Genomic DNA, 20440 nt, shown 5'->3' with positions numbered 1-20440 from the left:
TACGCATTATGTTGATGTGTTTGCTTTCTCTGGTTGGGTTGACTTTTTTTTCAATTTTGACTTGTGATGTAGGATGATCCGCTACGTGGTCTTATACTTCACGACCAAAGTGTACAACAGTCTTCATGCTCATTTTATGCACAGGTAAACTTTTTTTTTGTAATTGAAGAAATCTTCATCACATTGCAGTAAGACCTATGACCTGTGTAACGATATAATGTCTACCATGCCTAGTAACTTAGATCAATCCTTTTTCTTACTCAAAAAAACTTGATCCATGTATGGTAGTGGATTATGGTTGGAGTAATGCATTTCTTGGGTGCGTTTGTGCCTTCTGCAGGTTGTATACTGCACCAGAATGCCACCAAACGCAAACCTTCGGTGTGTGCATGAACGAAGTTAACTCGCACATGCGTCGGACCAAACGCCGCCTTCTTCCTTTTCGACGCGTACAAAGCACAGATGCGCGGCCATGTCACATGCACGCACCCATTAACATCCGTGGCCTGTTTCGCTTCTTATTAAGAGTGGTCCCCTCTGGCTGGTTGGCAAATTATTGCTCACGAACGAAACTTACTTTACTTACGCATGCAGTTGTACCGCTCGGTGCTACCAGCCATATGATTCAGCAGAAAGTTCCGCCACTTGAGTTACTGTGGGGCCCGGTTCTCCCACCAATCACAATGGTTGTATACATTGTGGGTGGGAAAAAAAATAACTACGTTGGGCTTGTACCAGTTAACCAGTTCCGGCGGGACACGGCACGCCCATTCCTCCACTCGCTCTCTCCTCTTTAAAGCCGTGCCGTGGTATTCCCAGCGAGCCGTGTAATCCGAAGAGGATGGGGAATGCACGTTTGTTGTTGCTCGCTCTTCCACAGTCGTTTCCCCTCTTTTCGTCACCGACACGAAACTGAAACTGTGAGGAAAAGTTTCCTCCTTCTGCCCTTTCCCCTTCTGCTACATCGATCGCGTTCAAGAACCCTAATCGTCCCCGTTCTCTCTTCCTTCCGATCCTAATTCGATCTACAAATAGCTTCGTCTCGGTCTCAGATCTCGTTCCCCTCTGCCAATTTAGGTTTCGATCCGCTTCCTCACCGAGATCTAGGATTTCTTATGCACCACCTCTTCCGTCCCGCAACCCACCCGATCCCTAACCTATGTCGAAGAGCGAAGATGCCGCCGGCGTCGAGTTCCGCGACGTCTGGGCCGACAACCTCGAAGCCGAGTTCGCCGTGATCCGCGAGGTCGTCGACGACTTCCCTTTCGTTGCCATGGACACCGAGTTTCCGGGCGTCGCCATCCGCCCCCTCGGCGACTTCAAGACCGTCGCCGACAGCAACTACCACATCCTCCGCGCCAACGTCGACCTCCTCCACCTCATCCAGCTAGGCCTCACCTTCTCCGACGCCGAAGGTAACCTCCCGGCCTCCGCCAACGGCGGCCGCCCCATCGTGTGGCAGTTCAACTTCAGGGAGTTCGACGTTGACCGTGACATCAGCAACCCCGACTCCATCGACCTCCTCAGGAAGTCCGACATCGATTTCAAGAGGAATCGGGAGCACGGGGTGGATGCCAACCGGTTCGCCGAGCTCCTCATGGCGTCCGGCGTGGTTCTCAATGATTCCGTCCGCTGGGTGACCTTCCATTGTGCTTACGACTTCGGGTACCTTCTAAAAATCCTAACTTGCCGTAGGCTTCCTGAGACCCGAGAGGGGTTCTCGGAGCTCATCAGGACGTTCTTCCCGGTCATGTACGACATCAAGCACCTGATGAGGTTCTCAAACAGCCTCCACGGGGGGCTCAACAAGCTAGCCGAGCAGTTGGAGGTCGACAGGGTGGGGACTTGCCACCAGGCTGGGTCAGATAGCTTGCTTACTGCTCGGGCATTTAGGAAGCTGATGGAGAAGCACTTTGATGGATCAATTGACCGATATGCTGGGGTTATGTATGGTCTCGATATCGAATAAGGATCGAAGTCTCTAATGAATTCGACAAAGGAAAAATAAAAAACTTTGTTTGATATGCGTTCGTGTTTTCTTGCCTATCCTTTTTACTCTATATATCATCCTCACCATCATCATCATCATCTACTATGACTTATTTGCTTTCCTGAGATTCTGCATTTATATTGCGTGCTCTGTCAGTGAACAAAATGCTGCAATAGCTTTTAAGAGTGATATCATCTGTTGAGCTTGCCAATTTATTGGTTCTTGTATCATTTATAGGCAGGTAGATTTTTCCATGGCAATTATGGTACATAATCTGAATCCTTTTGTCTTTCTTTATCCCATATGTTCTTGTTTCAATTTTTAGATAAATGGATGATGCATGTAATATAAAATTTAGTCTAATCGGTTCTCTGTTTACGAATGATTGAAATCATTGCATAGTTTATCATATTCTGATGAGGTTAGTTGACTTTTTGAAGTGAATTTGTGCAACATGTGGCTATTTCAAATAAAATAGAGTTGGGCTTGCCTCAACTGGAAATTCATATTGATGTTCCACTTGATAGATGATAAAATTGACCATGTGACATTGACACATGGACATCGGTACAAGTCGCGGCACCTGTTGCATGCATCATCAACCATGTTGTCGGCTACAATCACTACCTTTGGGGTGATAATGCCATGTCACTCACCACTTCGGCGGTGGTTATGCCACCTCCTTGGTTGAACCACCACCCTAGATGTGGTTAGGCCATGTCATTTGTCACCTTTTTTTCTTTTTCTAGAAAGGATAAGTGGTGTAGGCAGGATTTGAGCCCAAGATGTTGCAACAAATGTCATATGTCACTTTGGTAACAATTATGTCATCTTAATGATTGAATGATCACCCCATGGGTAGTTAGATCATGTCATCCACCACCTGAGTAGTTTTGTCACCTCAGAGCAGTTAGGCCATATCTTAAGGCCTCCATAATAACTTCTCCAACTCCAACGGTCCTTATCATGAATGGTCTCGGGCTAATTATATATTACCCCCTTTACTTGGATCATATTAGCATTCGTAATTCCTATACATAAAAATTTTACAATGGGATCTTTATAATTCTGAAAGTGAAACAAATAACCTCATTTGTCCTAACGTCTTTAGCTGCATCGACGGAGGATCGACGCGAAAGTGATGGACAAAAGGGCAAATGAGATTATTTGTTGTGTTTTCCATTAATACAGTTGACGACATCAGCGCAAATGAGATTATTTGTTTCAATTTCATAGCTATAGGGATCCCAATGTAAATTTTTTAAGTATAGGGATCGCGATGCTAATAGGATCCAAGTACAGGATGTAATATGTAATTAGCCCCTTACTCTCTCATTCTCTCTCTTTTGCATCCCCTAAATCCACTATACTTCGGACACCCTGTTGATTCGAGCATTAGAGGGACTGAGTAGGAATTCCTGATGTTGATCTTCTGTAGGTTTTTTCCTGACAATCCAAAAGCGACGATTACGTAGCGGCTACTCAGATCCACATCGGCGAACCATCCCCATCATTCTTTCAACATCCAAGTAAGATAAGCTTTGACCATCGCGAGTTGGAACCAAGTCAGGTGGTCCTCTAGCATCGTGACCGACTTTGAGGATAACACCGCCGGTGAACAAATGTGTGTTATATAAGTTGACTTACCTAGAATTATCATCCAACATATCCGGTTTTGACTTTTTGATACTCATGTAGTTCCTAATATATTTCTTCTTTTTTTTTTCGGTTTTATGAATTAGTTTCTAGTATGGTCATTGGAGATGTAATTAGTTTCTTGTAGTGTTCTAAAGCCTGTTGTGTATGGCCTCTCTGTATATGGTAAATTGTGTCTCAGATGTTTATATGACTGTTTGCTGAATGAGGAGCATCCATCAATCTATGGCTAAATACATTTATTGATCTGGATATCTGCCTTGATCCAATACTAGAATCCGTGAACAAAATTTAATATTTTTTCTTCTTATGACTTACTTCCTTGATTATAGAACATGGAGGTCTGCAGAAAGAAGATCCAAGAGTATGTTGTTGAAAGGTAAGTTCGACTAACAGCTTAACAGGTTTATAACTGCAATCTATGCCGTCAACTATACAAAGTGAGTTTCTGAGCGTCTATAGGAGAAAGACACATTTGAGAAATTGGGGAAAAGTGAGCTTCCTGATATGAACAAGTTTGCAATGCACACATACAGAGTTTGCTACTGATCATATGATTAGGGATATGCTGGTATAATGTACCATCTGCTGCACCATCTTTTCTGAATCATAGAGGTAAGTTTGTATGCTACATCAAGTAGTACAACATATTATATTTAGGAATGTCTTTGAATTTAAAGTGTGTTATTTATCCACTTTGATCTTATCATCATTTTTTGTTTTCTTCTCTAGATTTTTCCCTTTGCCCCCCTTAAGTTCGATGCAATATAATCCTTTTGCTCATTAGTGTTCCAGTTTGATCTTATCATCATGTGGAACATGCTGTCTCAGCTGGCTAAGTTAGCACCTAAAGATCTTTTGTTTTGCTTATTTCTTGATATCAATGGTTTTGTATCTCTGCCTTGGGAGTGGAGAAGATCATTTCTATCATGATTGATACAGCAACTTGCCCTTGGGAGTGGAGAAGATCATTTCTTTGAAGATGTTACTTTAACTAGATTAAAGATCAGTAAGAAAACTGCAAATTATGATTACAAACAATTTATAGTTAGAAAGAATGTCTGTTGCTACGTTACAACGCCAAGGTTAGATTAAAATTATGAAATCTCATCTGATCATATCTTTATATAGATCGGCCACAGGACAAATGTCTAAACCCACCCATATCAGTTATATCCATCATCGAACCAGCATCATCGATATCCTCACCATCAATGATTGATACCCAAGCAAATTTTGATGTATGTTCAAGAAAACGATTGATGTTTCAAAGGTTTCTCTAATTCCTTCCGGTCTCTAATTTTTTTTCTTATTTGATATTTTGCATAAAATTGTGAAAACTACATGATGAGGTCAATGCTGTACATACATGGAGATCAATGCTGAGCTTTAGCAGAATACAGGAAATATGTTTTCTCCGTAGATGTAAAGTCATTCGGACATAAATTGCAGTTCATCACACTATAATTAAACTGAAATCGTCATAAGGTCTAAATTTTTCCCACAGATGATTGTGGAAGATAATTTTCATAGGAAACTTATATGTAAATTGCTCTATTCTCATATGGACAGCAATAAGACTTCTTATTTGCACTACAAAATTATCTGATAACTAATATAAAATGCTTATAAACTACCTCATAAATTGACAAAAGCATGATGCAATTATAGATGGTAATTTTGCATTCACCGACAGTAATAATTAAAACCATCCGTTTACTCCGACTGTAGCAGTAGAACAAGAATGGCTAGTGCAGCAGAGGAAACATGTGAGACAAAAACTAGCAAAGGAAGGCTTCGAGTGGTTGCCATCTAATCATTACTCTCACCCTCTACCCCCTCAATATATAAGGATTTACAATGGCAATAATTACACACACACAAAAAAAAAAGTATTGGAAGATGATTAAACTTCATTCTCCTGCAGCAGTTCCATATCAGAATGGTGAAATGAGAAAGATGAAACTGGTATGATGCCTTTCGAATTATTACGTAAAAGTAAAGGGGACTCACGTTTTACTGAATGCCAGATCGCCCCCCTGCTTTGCCCGATGCTCTCTCCAGCTCATAGTATACCACTCAAGAAACCCCTAAACAGGGTGTCAGATTGTTCTACATTATCTTTTATTTCAGTTTAAAAAGCATCTGATACTGAATTCTCGTGGTAAGTGATGTACCATACCAGATCCCGGTAGCTCTCTCTCTATCTCTGCATTAATGACACAGCAAATTAAGTTTAAGGAGAAAAATAGAAGTCAGATTTTTGTTTACACAATAATTTCCTCACGAACTATATTATCCTTTCTTTTGCTTGGAATAAAGATAGGGATCAAAGAAGGAGACTCGATTGCTTGCCTCGGTTTTCCTTCAAAAGCAGCATTGATCTCCTCACCGGTTGGCCTTTTAGGAAACGTGGCTATCAGCTTATACTTCTCCTTTCCATATGATTCATCAATCCTCTTGTAAAGTTCATACCCATGTGGGTAAGACATCCTGCACCAAGGAGGTTGATGATGTTCAATTAAATGTGTGTACTATAAGATTCCAGCTACATAAAGGACCATTTGATCTAGTAAAAGATAAAGAATAGGGACGAAAAGAATAGCATGATGAGAAATTGAGAACACAAGTAAACTTGTCTTATTGAATCCCAAATAGGAGCTGATGGTCGACAGTGGTCCATCTTAAACCAAAAATGATAATAAAACTGTTCTGTGTTGTACTAACATCTACATTGAATATATAGTACCTCATGTGTAATAAACAAGGTTACAAATGCTTAAGAAATTGTATGTCCTCAGCAACAATTGCAAACAAATAGAAAACTGAAAAGGTTGGAACCCTACACAGATTATTTTGGTTTCCATAAACATGGCTATCCAAGAGAATCCATAATCACAAAGGAACAAATGGTTCAGAGGTTATGGCATTTTCCTTTAGTTTTCACTTCGGCTAGACTGGTGTTGTTGTCTATGTTTACAGAAAAAAAAAAAAAAAAAAACCTTCAAGAGTTATTACCGAGTACATACTGCATGTGACTCGGGACTTATCAAGCACAAAAGAACTCAAATTTCTGGGAGCTAACCTTAAAGCGCCCATGATTGGATACTGTGTTCCTGCATAATATAGTAGCCGAAAGAAGTAACAGTTCTCGAATGATGCAGCATATTCTAATCTCTTTTCTCTTCCCATTGTCTTCAATATTTGAGGCATTGATTAGAAACAACAGTTAGAGATGAGTCTTTGAAGAGCAAGTGACAGTGTGAAAAGTTACGCTTACTTGCATTATGCCACTTGATGCTGGCATATCCTGTAAATATCACGTGGGGCAAGGAAAGTTAGGAGAAAGACGAGACAAAAATCTCCATGTAAGTCTGGTCTAAGAAAACTTCAAGATCATCAAACAAGCAAGAGCAATGTAACTACTATATAGGCACAGCATAATCATGTTCATTAACACACAAGCAATTGAAGCTGATCGCTCTTTTAAAAAAAGGTAGAATAGAGAGTAAAACAATTGACAGCAATTGGCAGTATGAACTAAAGCCATCGGTTTACAAAAGATCACTACTACCAGAGAAAGTTACTAACATGGCTCAATGTTCTTGTCTAAACAAGAACAACGAAAGATAGCAAATAGATAGACTACATGGAGATGAAGTATCTTATTAAATGCAATCCCTATCAAGGCAGTGTAATACCCTACTTAGCCTTGTTTATGAGCACAAAAGGCATCTTAAGAAGTTAGGGTGAGCTAATAAACAAGCTACAAGCCTAACAATGTTCTAGTGCACTTGTCTGAAATATAAATATGTGCTGAAATTATTGCCATGATTTTATCAATTAAGGTTTATTTTTTTGAGAATTCTATATAGCAAATAGACTTTGTTCTTAAGCATCTTTCTTGCAATGTGTTTGGGACACCACAGTAGATCAAGTGGTTCAACTGGGTACACTGAGGAAGAGAGTGAATCCCCTACATCTGATTTCATCTTAGATGATAATAGAATTTTACATCCCTTTGTTGTAGAAATATGAGGAAGACAAAGAAACATTTGTACAACCTTAAGGCGAGGATTGACGAGAATCACAGGACGGTCACCAGCTGCATCTGTCATAGCTTTCATATCCTAAACATACAATTAATGGTTAGTCAGCCAAATAATAACTGAATGTACTCTGAACAGAGAAAGTTTTCTGACCGGTTACTCACGTCAATTATACAGTTCCCAACAGCATTCTGGGGAGCCATAAGAATAAATAGATCATCCTGTTCTTCAACCTCTCTGGCACCTAGAATTTCATAAAAAATTTACAAATCGAAATGGCAAAATTTATATATTATATAACACACATGTTGGTTACGAAGTTCCTAAATGAAAATCAGATAAGTGCCGACAGCTGTAAATTCCTGCATGATTACATAAGCAAAAAAATATGAGCCATGACATTATCAAAAGGTTTCTTGTGAAGGTGTACATCAATGCATATTAGTACTGATGTGCTTCAACTGGATTGTAGCTTATAACAAGCAATCATGTTTTGACTTTATATCTGTGGAATAATTTATCTTCTCATTTGAGAAATTTATCAGTTCTTGATAAATTTGAATTGCTAACTGTCATTTGAAATAGTAGACAACAAGATAGATACAACCAGTAAAGTTCAACGACAGACAAATGTATGCCTATCAATAAGTTTAATGAGCTCAAGTTTGTCCAAGTAATCACCAAAAATTTACACTGGTACTTGGGTAAAAGGCTGGTTTCAAGACAGGCAGTGGAAATTAAGATGCATCATCCTGATCAGATTATGTTCTTTGACTTTCATCCAATTGTTATTGAAGAAACCATGGTGTCTCAGAATAACTTTCTCATGGTTGTTGCCATATGAGCTTCCTTGTTTACACGTAATCTTTTCTTCAATTCACTAACAACTCCAGTGTCTATTTTCTATATGTTTCAAGGTTATGGTCATAGAAAATCAAGATCAAATACATCTGTTTAATAGAACAAGTAGTGTTGTGGTATTTCAAAATAAAGTTTATATTTTCAATAAGTATGATGTTTAAATCTGGCTGTTTCTAATAAGTATTTACAGGTTCGGTCCCATCTGGGATGCATAGGATTTCAATTAGAAGGCGTACATAGCAGATGCTTCAAAGTTGTAAGAGGGGGATAGCATTAATATATATGCTTCTTATAACTGCAGAATTAGGTGGTTACAAAATAGCAACTAACATCCTTACACTACTAAATGAGAAAATATATTAATAGATAAATAAAAAAAATAACCTCTTTATTTGAAAAATACTATAAAGGAAAGTTAGGGCATGTCTAAGAGATATAAATTGAATGGAAAATCTTCAATTGCAAATGTTAACTTTTTGCCTTTTACAAAATGAAATGAAAGGCAAAAAGCAAAAACAAAAGAATGAATGCTCACCAAGCTGCTGAAGAATCATAAACTTAACAAGAATACTGTTCTCTAAATTTTCTGGAAGCATATATGACAACTATTGAGTTTACTGATCTTCTAGATTATTTAAAATTCAATCTGCAGAAGGTATATTTGTGACCACATAGATTTCAAGGGTCTAGAAGCAGAGAGATAGAAAGAGAATGGTGAACAAGGTTTAAGATTAGATCCGTTCTCCAGAAAATATTCTTCTAGAAATCAGGTCAATCATCATGAAACAGGAAATTACTGCAAAAAGAGAAATTATGCAGGCTTGAAAATGATATGTTTTAGGTCTGTTAAATGCCTAAAGTGGTCTATAGCTGTAGTATTCTTTTTTACTTAGCATAATGATTCCAAATTTGTGTGGTCTATCCTGCAAAAGTTCCAATATTTAAAAGGATAGTGAGATTCCAATTACTTTTATCTCTTATCTTAGAGAATAAGTTAGGCAATTAAAGTGGGAAGGGGCATCAATTGTGTGACCATCTTTTATCTTGAAGGAAAATTTTATTTGACAGTTTTTAGGTCAGTCATGCTTTATAGATTTGAGTACTAAACTGTTGAGAACAATATTTACCGAAGTATGTGCAAATGGAATAAGAATGTTGAGGTTGATGTATGGAATTAGTATGAAAGATAATATTTCATTCATGAACAATCAGAAGTAGCATTGAATGAGAAAAAGATGATGAGAATCATCTAAGATTGTATAGACATGTACTAGAGATAATTAACTATAGATGCTGTGAATAGTTCCGGTGAGATAATTAACATTAGTGGTGCAAAAAGTAGAGATCTTAAAAAACTTTACTAAAACCAAAAGTCTAAAACCATGGTTCGCTTTACCAATCCGTACCGGTATACCAATCAGTTGTCGGTATGGTACGTACCAGTATACCGATCAGTTGTCAGTATAATATGTACTGAGCTATATCAAATCATACCGAGTGTACCAATATATGATACATGAGGGCATACCATTATACCACCCATATCGGTCCCCTATTGGATCAGTACATACCATCCATATTAAGCGATATGTTACGGTACGACGAATCTTGACTAAAACTATAAGAAAAAATTTAAATACTCTTGTTTAACTAAAGATATTGCCTCCGATAGAGCTTGGTGGTGGAAAAAAAAATCCATAGAGCAAACCCCAAATAGTTGCAACATTATTTGTTGTTTGTTGTCTTTAACCAGATTCAAAATTTTAAATCACCGTCCTAGCCGATAAAGCAAATATTTAACCAAACCTGGTGATTTCATCTTGTTCAGTTCAGTATAAGATCATCATACCGAAATTAATGAGGAGTAAATAGGTTGGTACACAAAAGTACTAGACAACAACCTAACACCTGATATCCATGTCCTTTTCTAAGAAAATAATAATGACAGTTCACATTTTCTGTTACCCATCTTCTCTTTCTCTCTCTCCTCCATCTCCACCTCCTCCAACTAAATCTGTATAGATCAATGGGGTTTCAATCTGTATAGATTGAAATGAGGGCAGATGTGCCCAACAGTACCAGTACCAGTATGCTAAAGAGCTGGTATGAGTACTAGACTTATATTTGAAATTTTGGCTTCTAATAGTCGTGCCCAACACAGTTAATGAACTTGCAAGGAATAAAAGTTGAAGCATCTTAACAAGAAGTAATTCTAGTATTAAAAAAAAATAGTTTTATTTCAGACCTATGGACCCAATATTAATAAAGGTTCCCAGAGCACCATATTCACCCCAATCCATAAATTCCATAATCTTCCGGCTTCCAGCAAGTTGCAATGGCATTCCCGAAAGTGCTCCTTCTCCCATTGAACCTTGAACACAAACCTATTAAACATGAATAAAATCAACCATTATTCCACAACTAAACGAAAACTTCAAATTTAAATTGTGTTAGTCCAGAATTGATGGCCTACTTTGACACGCTTTCCATCATCAGCAAATGAAAGAGCAAGAGTTCGTACAAGTTCCAAAAGGGTTCCTATTCGATAAACATCCTGTGTGGGAAAAGGGCTTTGTCATCTTCGAAACAACTATATATAAGAATTACCAATATTCTTACCGTTTCTGGGTTAAGTTCTGGAATGTTGATCTCCACCTGCAACACCAGCAGATCAATAAAATCTATACTAGCAAATTAATTTGCAGAAGAAATACTAGTTTCAGCAAAATAACCCACATGAGAATGGCAAGGATGAAACAAGGTAATAACTAATAACTAATAACTATGAAAGTAAATAGCTAAACTAAACTAGGAGGATTCCACATATGTAATTCTGTTAGCCAGTAAGGAGATCAAACTAAACCACAAACTTAGGATAGGTAACTGATTGGTTCACTAGTGGTACTTATCTGAATGAGAGCCAAATCAGGAATATGGATGAATGATGAAAGAATGAAGGAATCCTAAAGCAATTCAACTGACATGCTAAATTTGGCACAAAGAGAAAGTTCCCTCCTATGATCTCATTTTCATATTGATATATATAATATTGTGACTATAAAAATAGTATAGAATAAAAATATATCAACCTTTTATGTGAAAATTAGGTTGTTCATGAATGAAAGCATTTGGTGTGAAGAAGAATTTTATAATCTGTTGTGGAGTGGCTCTTCAAAGTCCAATGACGATTATATATCAATTCTTAAATGCTACTCTTTACTAGAAAAGAACCAATTCCCTTCTTTCCCTGTCTCTATTGGGCGAACCTTTTCAAAAAATCATGAGCACTAATGAAACTATGACACCTATAATCATTTAAGCATCAGAGTGCCTTATGCCAAATTGAGTGCACCAAGAACAAATTAAAAGAAGAATATGAAGTAATTGGAGAGTAAGCATATACAGGAATATTAAGAACATATTTTGTATGATTTAAAAAAGGTAAAATTTCCTTGAGGATTGGAACTGATTCTGTATAGATGAGAATATGAGAAGAACTTTCCTAAAAGAAGATAAAAGATCTAAGACACTTAGTAAAAGAGAGATTAATCACTCAACTTATACACATGTTTCAGCTATGAACCAACCAGTGTCCTGAATGGTAGTCTCTAATGATAAAAATCGAAAGATGAATTGCATCATAGAGCATTAGCAATTGAAGCGTCATACAGGTGTATCAATGGCAGGGGTAGGACTGAGAGGCATGAATAATCGAAGACAGCATGGTTAGAAGTCAGCACATTATGCCACCCAAGCTAATGGAACCAAGAAACAAGTTCACCTATTGAAAAATATCTAAACAAAGTAAAGCAAGACCTCCTCTAGGGAGATATAATCATTCCCAAGTCAGGAGCATAAATCAGAGGCAAGTTAAACCATGAATAGATCTTGACATTAAATTATAGGTCTTAACTTGTGAGTGAAAACAAGGTCAAAATTTCAGATTGCACAAGCAAATAGACAAGACAAGTAAAGAATATCTTGATTTGTTATAAACTGGATCAAATATTCTAAACTTTAACAAGAAGAAATAGTTACAAATAGCTGACCTTCAATCTACGTATTTTGTCTTCTATAGCATTTTGAGTAGCTTGCAGCACATCATCATAGAAATATTTCCTTATCTCCTTGGAATGAGGAATATTATTCAACCTTGTAGGAATACCTCGCCAGTTATCCTGGGGGGAGCATTTGAAGCAAAAAAGAAATTTATGCAATCAGCTAACACATTATTATGAACCAGTTGCCAACAATTGTAGAGTTTACTAAATTAACAAATTTATATGTACCCTGCTTGAAGCTGCCAGTTTCAGATTGCTATTTGAGTTTCCTAGAAAGGAAAAAAAAATGCAACAAGAGATCATAATTTGTGATTGTTCCAAACATAAATGACAATTAAAAGTATTTTATATTTCTAGACAATAAAAAATATGGGACAATAAGGAACATAATTGTCTTATTAAAGCATAAACAAAACAATCTTTGCTTGAGAGTTTTAGGGTAAAACACAAGCATATAATTTAATCAAGCAAAATGTAAGTTGCTTAGCATGTAAAATTCTTCATCCATAGGACTTATACACTATAAACTATAAAGGATATTTGATATCTTTTACATAAGAAGTCTAGTTCTGCAAATAAAGGACAATAATTACTTTATGTTTCGGGTGCTTGACTGGCTTTAATCTAACCTTGACTATGCATATATCATCTATTATGTGTTTGCTTTTAGGAAGTTCTCTTTTATTCCTAAAAGCGGAGTAAAGGGCCCAGTAGGTCTTTTTTGTGAAAAGTTAACGTAAACTTATGTCATCCAGTGATATAATAAGTAGTAATCTGTTCATTTACAGAAAGTTCTATAAATCCTAATAACTAGAATTCTGCAAACCATTAATAATAAAATTGATCTATTTGTTCCTTCTCTAAACCCAGGATACAAAGTAGGACTTCGAGAAGAACTAAGAGAGACAACCATATATAGAAAGGATAATTCTTCTGTTGCAATAAATGCCGTTAAGGAACAACATTGCCATATTTCAAACCCAAATGATTACTGCTGATTCTCTCTTAAAATTGCTACTAAATAAAATGGACCCAGGAAATAAGGGATTTTATAATGTGAGGCTAAATGAAAGGCCAAATGGATTCCAATTAGCTATTTACATAATGAGTACCATCTTGTTGTTTTTTAATGTCATTTTTCTGCCTCGTATTTCATTATCCCTGATGCAATTTTTTTTCTCATGCTTAAACATGCTGCCCCTAACTTATAGATGTAAAATTCTACAAAGATATGAAGAAATAGCATAACTGAATTGTTTTAAAAGAAATACACCATTCTTCCGAGGTAAAATATAGTGAAGTACATAAGATTCTGTAAAGGCCTTATAAAACAACAAGCTCATGATCAACTCCCATCCTATAAGAAAACATAGGTGGAAACTGTCATGCCCTATAGTTTCAGAAGTAGACAAATGATATTAATCATTTAAGACCATTCACAGATATATGTTGGTTTAAGCCAATATCAATATCAAGTGCAACCATCTTATCCCTTCATTAAAATAAAATTTAATATCCACAGGTTATAATGGTTTTCTGATTATATACTTATGTAATTAAAGTTTCATTGTATTGCTTCAGATGATGAAGCTGCAACTGACTAGTAGTATTTGCTTGTGGCCTTGTAAGTTATGTATTTACCATTAGTTACCTCCAAGGTCTTGAACTTTACAGCATCAGTACGAATCTTCTGCAGCAGGGCATCAATTTCTTGAAATACAATCTCTCTCGGACGATTTCCATCAACCTATATTATTGGCATTTTTTATATAAGATTTTTTTACTCAAATTTCTTATAAAATTTATACACCGCCTGAAGTAACAAACACCTTCTGCAGCAAGTCAAAGTATGTCGGCAAGATAGCATCAGAATTCTGTTTATATGTCTCAAGACGTGATCTAACCTGGCCATATAAAAGAATCTACACTTAGATGACTTGGTTTTAAAGAAATAGTGAAATAAACTTATGATGTACAATGATATCCAAAATTCTAGGAATGCATAAATTTCTCGACGACAATTTTAACTCATGTGCCTGGTGGACTCATAAAGCCTAATGCATCATACATAAAATACTCAAAGTTACAGGATGAAGAGGCTTGCAATATCTAGAGAATGTTTGAAGGGAAACAATTGCAACATGAATAACCAACAAAAAATGTTTTAAAAAGAGATAGAGAAATTATTCTTTTCAAATGACACCACCTTTGGATTTTTTGACAGCATTTATGTCAATGTAGAATTAGTAAGCTGACATGAAATTTGCAACAGCAACCCAGGAGCACTAAGACTTGAGAAAAAAATTTCCCACAAGCGATCTACCACCAATAGGGAAACTCTACATATGATTAATGTAAAGCATAGTGGATTAAAGCACATCATGAGAAGAAAAAAACTTATAAAAGTAAGTTAAATGGTAGGAATAAAAAAGCCATGAAAGAACCAGAAAAGTCATCAACTTATCACCAAACAATCATATATGTTATAATGAAGCATCGGAAAATGTCTTAAATATTGTTGGAAAGGAAACAACTTGTTCTGGTTGTCATTTTCATTTAAATAACACTTTTGATAGTCATTATATATTATAACAATCACTGATTTAACCAATTTATCAATGAAGCTGTATGGTACAATGGTATAATTTGGTGTACCACCAAGAAAATAATAAAAATATGCTTCATTTGCTGGCACCACTTTGGTATGGCAGCATACTGTGTACCATTATAAGGTCAGACTGGTGAATCCATTGAAGATAGCCAGTATGGTCTTGTATCTAAACCCTAATTTAAATTAAGTTAAATATTTTGCCACTGGTTTCAACTAGTTTCCTTTGGAAAAAAAGCAAATAGCAATACGTAGCATGAAAAACAGTGAAAAAAGAAAGGTTGACCTTTTCCTGAGTATCATCAGTTCGAGTAATCAATCGTGCAGAAATTTCTTCTGTCTCAGGAGGAAAGTTCTTAAGATGGTAAATCTTGCCACTAACTGGGTCCATCCTTCTTCCAACACATCTGTCGATTAGAATTTCATCAGGAACCTGAATGTTAACAGGTAAACTATGAAAAGTCAAAATGCCAAGGTCATGGGTCAGCGAGGCAGATCAACTAATCTGAAATTAATTTAATTCGGAGTATACACAGTTACCTTGTCAGACTTCTAAGATACCTATCATACTGTAAACATATGTTAAATTACTTTTGGTCTAACTCTACAATATAACTGAAAAACTAAGCACAAATGTTCACTATTCAATAGATTCCAGAGTAATTCAACAAGGAAGATTTGATTTTACATATGTAAATCTTGTGTTTATCAAGTTACGGGGTAATTTGCAAAAGAAGATGAATACATGGTGATTTCTTCTCCTTTAAATTTGCTTACATGTAAATGGTGAATAATGATGATAACATGTAAACCACACGCCCTTCTTTATTCAATCATTTGCTCGGATTTCCGGCTAAGCAGCATAACCATTCATCTTCAAACTACATTACATGGCATGCTAATTCATCTGTTCTTCACTTATTCCTACTCACAGTATTCTATGTGCTGTGTACCAATTAAAAAACCAGTCAGACCAGTAGGTAGGTGGACCAGGCAATTTTGCAGTCTGAAACAGAGATTACCATGCAGTAACCTTAGGGTTCCGGGCTTACCATCCAGTTTCAATGATAAAAATTGGAGGTACAAAGGATAAGCCTACCGCCCGATACGCCTATCTTTTCCCTATCTTTTCTTTTGTGACAACTTCTTACAATTGTCCCCTTTTTCAATTTTCTCTTTTTTCTTTTTTCATAGAAGCTCCTCTCTCTTTCCATTTATTTCTCCCAAAAACCCTCTCTTCCCATTTATTTCTCCCAAAATCCCTCTCTTCCCTACTCCTCTGCTCTTCATTGTCCTACTTGTCACCCCGCCATCACTACCACAGTGTGATGGCAGATCATCACTTCCTACTCCCCCTCAAGTACTCCTTTTCTGCCACTTCCTCCTTTGCCTTCTCCTCCTCTTCCTCCTCCACCTCCTCCTCATCTTCCTCCTTCCTCTTTCTCTTTGGTATGTCCACCATACCATGTGCCGGTCCAATGGTATATACCAAATTTATACTGTTCCAACCAGCAACTGGTACATACCAGATCCATAACGGTCTAACCAATGACGGGCACAAGTCTCGAACCAAGACTTGAAGCCTTGTAATGTACATTAGCTCAACTATGCAAACTAGCCTAACACTATTAGACACTACAACTGTTTTAAACATGATAAGCAACCCTTGCAATTCTGATGTAATGTGCATTAATGTGTATTTTTCCTAAACGATTCTCTGTTATTCATATCAACTCATGTATTTCTGCATGCATAGACCTTATACATAAGAACTCTCACAATTTAAGAACTGAATAAGCTTGAACTTTAATTATTTAAGAATCTTTTAGCTCTAGAGGAAAATATTAAAAGAATTATACTCTAGATATGTACCATGAATCAGAATGAAAAAAATGAAAGATGGAATTCAGCTATGTAAAACATAAGATTTCATAACAAACATTTAATAGCATCCAGATACTATCACCTTGATCAGGAACTACAAGATTTCCTAACTCAGACAACTCAAATAATCATTCCATAGCTGTATTGTTATTTGGTTGAAAAGCTTAACAGACGAGCAGTTAAGATCTTTTAGGCACCGACTAGCAATATGGACATTTGTTGACACACTTCTCTAGCATCGGAAACTTAAATTTTACCACTAAAATGAATCAATTTTATCTAACAAAAATAAATAATTTCTTTGCAACTATACTTGACATACTTCAAGGACAATGAATATGTCTGGTCTTATTTTCATCCTTTCAAGACTCCCTGCTTGTGAAGAACTTCTTGGATATCCATCAAGGAGCCATCCTTTCTCTCTCACATCTTTTTGTGATAACCGTGAAACAACCATCTGTCATAGATCAGATCAGTTAGAAGTTACTGGAATGACATTTAGAGAGTGCAACATGCTTGTGGTGTACCATACATCAGTAACGATTTCATCCGGGACAAGCATGCCAGTGTCCATGTATTCTTTTGCTTTCTTTCCAATTTCTGTTCCTGATGATACTTCCGCTCGCAAAAGATCTCCAGTAGAGATGTGCACCAAACCATACTGGAATATGGATAACATGAAAAAGGAAATGTCTTGAAAAGCCACAAACTATTAACCACAAAACTTGTTTCCATGAGTTCCAAGAACAAGAATCTGATCTTATTTAACATTACAACTGAGCGCATACATTTAGGATGCCAGTGAAAGAATTATACGGAACAAATATACGAACAAATCTGAATTTCAACTCCCAAAAATAGTTTCACAACAAAAAAAATGTAAAACATGGCACATATATGTATTAGGAGTGAGATTGCGTGGTAGATTGTCTTCAAATGAACCAAAACTTGAACCCACTTTTGCAGTCTAGCTTCTCAAGACAAATAAATTATGCCCTTTATGTTCCTAGTCAGGGCTGCACCTAAAATCATGAAATGTTTTCTTTCTTATTTTACATTTTGCTTTAAATTGTGACAACTACAAAATCCGGAAATATGTTTCCTATGGTAACATTAGACTGGGTTGTAGTTTCATTATATCTATAGTAGCAACAAACGTGCTGCAATTTTCAAGATGAATACAACTGGACTGAATATCAATGGAGAAGCAATTTCTTAAAGGTGAACATGTTGCAGTTTCAAGGTGAACACTAGAGAGTTGAAGAAATATCATTATCAGATCAGATGCTTTGGAAATTATCGATTATCTTAATAAAAAAGCTCAGGTGTCTTGGAGCTTAGGATAAATCCTGCAAGTCACTTTGTCGCTGGGAATGCAAGGTTGTCAAATTTTATCATCTTAGTAAAATGTGAATTTGTTTTGCTAATTCTGGATGCTCACATGAGTTGGCTCACTCCTGGGAAGCAGACTTACATATTTTTTTTGTATTCTGAATTGATTGTCTCTTTAAAGCAGTGCTAATGAAGCTTATTTTATTCCAAAAATAAATGTGATGTAGTATGAGTGCCAGCGAATTTTTTTTCTTGATAGTAGAGGAATAGAAAGAGAGAAAAAAAGTTAGTAACCGAAAGACAATAGAAAAATAAAAGGATACTACCAGACTCGTTTTGGCTCAAGGAGAATACTCCTAAGATAAAGGCCTCACACCTCTGCACATGCCACACATGGACAATAGAATTATTCTATCGAGAAAGCAAGTTGTGGCCTCGCACCACTCATACACAACATGGGAAAATCACTCAATTCATTGATTTGTTTTCTTATTGATGCATTACAATGTTCTAGCCCCTTTTTATAGGCTCAAGTACAAGAATAAAAAGGAAAATACAGAAATAAGAAAGATTACAATTGTATTAAGTCAAATATATAATATGTTCCAATTGAAGAAGGTAATAATTCTAACTTGGTTTGAAAAATAATCATCCTCTCCTGATGATATTCTTAATTGATAGATTTTTATATTTGTAGAGATAAATCTTTAGTCAAGATTCACAATATTCAATCAAAAATAAATTTAATTTCTTTCATGTTTTTGCATTTGCTTCCTTTGTCTCCCTGTTGAGTAAATGTTGTCATATGATAATTTAAAAGATCCCTAAACTAATTAAATTTATGTAAATAAAAGATAAACTAATTGGTTCCACATCAACATGAGTGTACGATTAAACTGTTGGAGCACTTTTAGACATGTTCACCTTGAAACATGCATAATCAATATTTTTGCTCTCATTCAAACTGGATCACCTCCGTAAACGGTCATAATGAAAAACAATCACCGATCAAGCAAATAAATAACAATGATGGATAACAAAAAGATAAAAGAACCGACCTTCTCTACGATCATCTGACACTGAGTTCCTTTCCCGGATGCAGGAGCCCCAGAGATCATCACCTTCAGCGGCTCCGTCGCAGCACAAACTACCACCCCTAAACCCTGCCCAAGCAACAAGCGACAGCAACATCAACACCCGCAGCAAAGATCTCCAAAACAGTTAGGAAGCATCAGAGACGCCTAAATAACAGACCCTCGTCTTAGGATTTCGCTTCGAATAACGGTTCCCGGACAGGAAACAGAGCGAATGAGAGAGGCGAAGAGAAGGGCGAATAGGAGATAAGGCGGAGGAAGAGGAGGGAGGAAGAGTGGCGAGAGCCGGGGCGGCGGGTCGACGGCGGTGGTTTATGGCGATCCCGGTGGCTGTGGCGGTGGCCATTGCGTCACTTTGCTCTCTCCGTCTCTCACCCTTCCTCGGCGGTTTCCGAGGGCTTCTTTATATGGCTGAGACGGGAGGGAATGTGGAGGATAGACGATAACGAGCAGCTTTGAACCACTACTTCCTTTGCATCCACTTGGATCTGCTACAAAGCTTACAGTAAAGTCGGCATACAAGACACGGTTTCTACTGATTTGATACCGTCGGATCGAGAATAATTCAACTCTGTAAACCCAACTTAATCCCACTAATTATTCTACTTACAATGGTTTTCTTTTTTTATAAGATAATTATTTATTTTTTTAATAAAAATTAAGTGACAAAGGTAGAATGCATATCTATAACATTTAAACTGTCAAATATTTACCGACTAAACTAAATGAGTTTGATACATTATAATCAAATCCGGCGAGATTTCGAACCTTTACTCTTTGATAAATGAGTATGTTACGACTAAATTAAATGAGTTTTATACACTATAATCAAATCGGATGAGATTTTGAACCTTTACTCTTTGATAAATGAGTATGTTATTATAAATGAATATGATATATCGTCA

At 36.6% G+C, this 20440-nt stretch overlaps 2 protein-coding genes across 4 annotated transcripts; one reads left to right on the top strand and one right to left on the bottom strand.

Annotated features, from left to right (window-relative positions):
• Positions 1 to 816: 816 nt before the first annotated feature.
• Positions 817 to 2024, top strand: LOC135635622 (probable CCR4-associated factor 1 homolog 7). Its single transcript, XM_065146825.1, has one exon. The coding sequence runs from the start codon at positions 1160 to 1162 to the stop codon at positions 1967 to 1969; it is 810 nt and encodes a 269-aa protein (XP_065002897.1). The 5' UTR covers positions 817 to 1159; the 3' UTR covers positions 1970 to 2024.
• Positions 2025 to 5303: 3279 nt separating this feature from the next.
• LOC135635619 (probable adenylate kinase 5, chloroplastic) lies at positions 5304 to 19963 on the bottom strand. 3 transcript variants are annotated; one of them, XR_010495677.1, is made up of 20 exons: positions 19696 to 19962; positions 19500 to 19604; positions 17642 to 17770; positions 17432 to 17566; positions 15512 to 15658; positions 14447 to 14521; positions 14259 to 14364; positions 12846 to 12886; positions 12606 to 12734; positions 11176 to 11211; positions 11030 to 11110; positions 10802 to 10940; positions 7860 to 7939; positions 7711 to 7776; positions 6927 to 6956; positions 6732 to 6841; positions 6002 to 6139; positions 5829 to 5855; positions 5660 to 5736; positions 5304 to 5567 (listed from the first exon to the last, which is right to left on the bottom strand). XR_010495677.1 is itself a non-coding variant. In XM_065146821.1 (19 exons), exons 1-19 carry the CDS (start codon positions 19879 to 19881, stop codon positions 5712 to 5714), a joined length of 1785 nt encoding a protein of 594 aa, XP_065002893.1. In that variant the 5' UTR covers positions 19882 to 19962; the 3' UTR covers positions 5304 to 5711. The 3 variants fall into 3 exon arrangements, 2 of the variants coding, with proteins under 2 accessions (XP_065002893.1, XP_065002894.1); XM_065146821.1 differs by having other exon boundaries at positions 5304 to 5736; XM_065146822.1 differs by lacking the exon at positions 14447 to 14521 and having other exon boundaries at positions 5304 to 5736; positions 19696 to 19963.
• Positions 19964 to 20440: the final 477 nt, after the last annotated feature.

The sequence above is a fragment of the Musa acuminata genome, chromosome BXJ3-4, assembly GCF_036884655.1.
Source record: "Musa acuminata AAA Group cultivar baxijiao chromosome BXJ3-4, Cavendish_Baxijiao_AAA, whole genome shotgun sequence".
Classification (NCBI taxonomy): domain Eukaryota; kingdom Viridiplantae; phylum Streptophyta; class Magnoliopsida; order Zingiberales; family Musaceae; genus Musa; species Musa acuminata.
Note: the sequence above shows the minus strand (reverse complement) of the source record. Positions and strands in the feature narration are given on the sequence as shown.

Bases quoted from the DNA above. Each gene is read 5' to 3' on its own strand.
- LOC135635619 (XM_065146821.1), bottom strand. From the start codon at position 19,881: ATGGCCACCGCCACAGCCACCGGGATCGCCATAAACCACCGCCGTCGA. The intron at 17,567-17,641 runs GTATGGTACACC...GATCTATGACAG, and splicing joins CGGATGAAATCGTTACTGAT to ATGGTTGTTTCACGGTTATC. The intron at 6,140-6,731 runs GTTAGCTCCCAG...TCCTTGGTGCAG, and splicing joins CCAATCATGGGCGCTTTAAG to GATGTCTTACCCACATGGGT.
- LOC135635622 (XM_065146825.1), top strand. From the start codon at position 1,160: ATGTCGAAGAGCGAAGATGCCGCCGGCGTCGAGTTCCGCGACGTCTGG.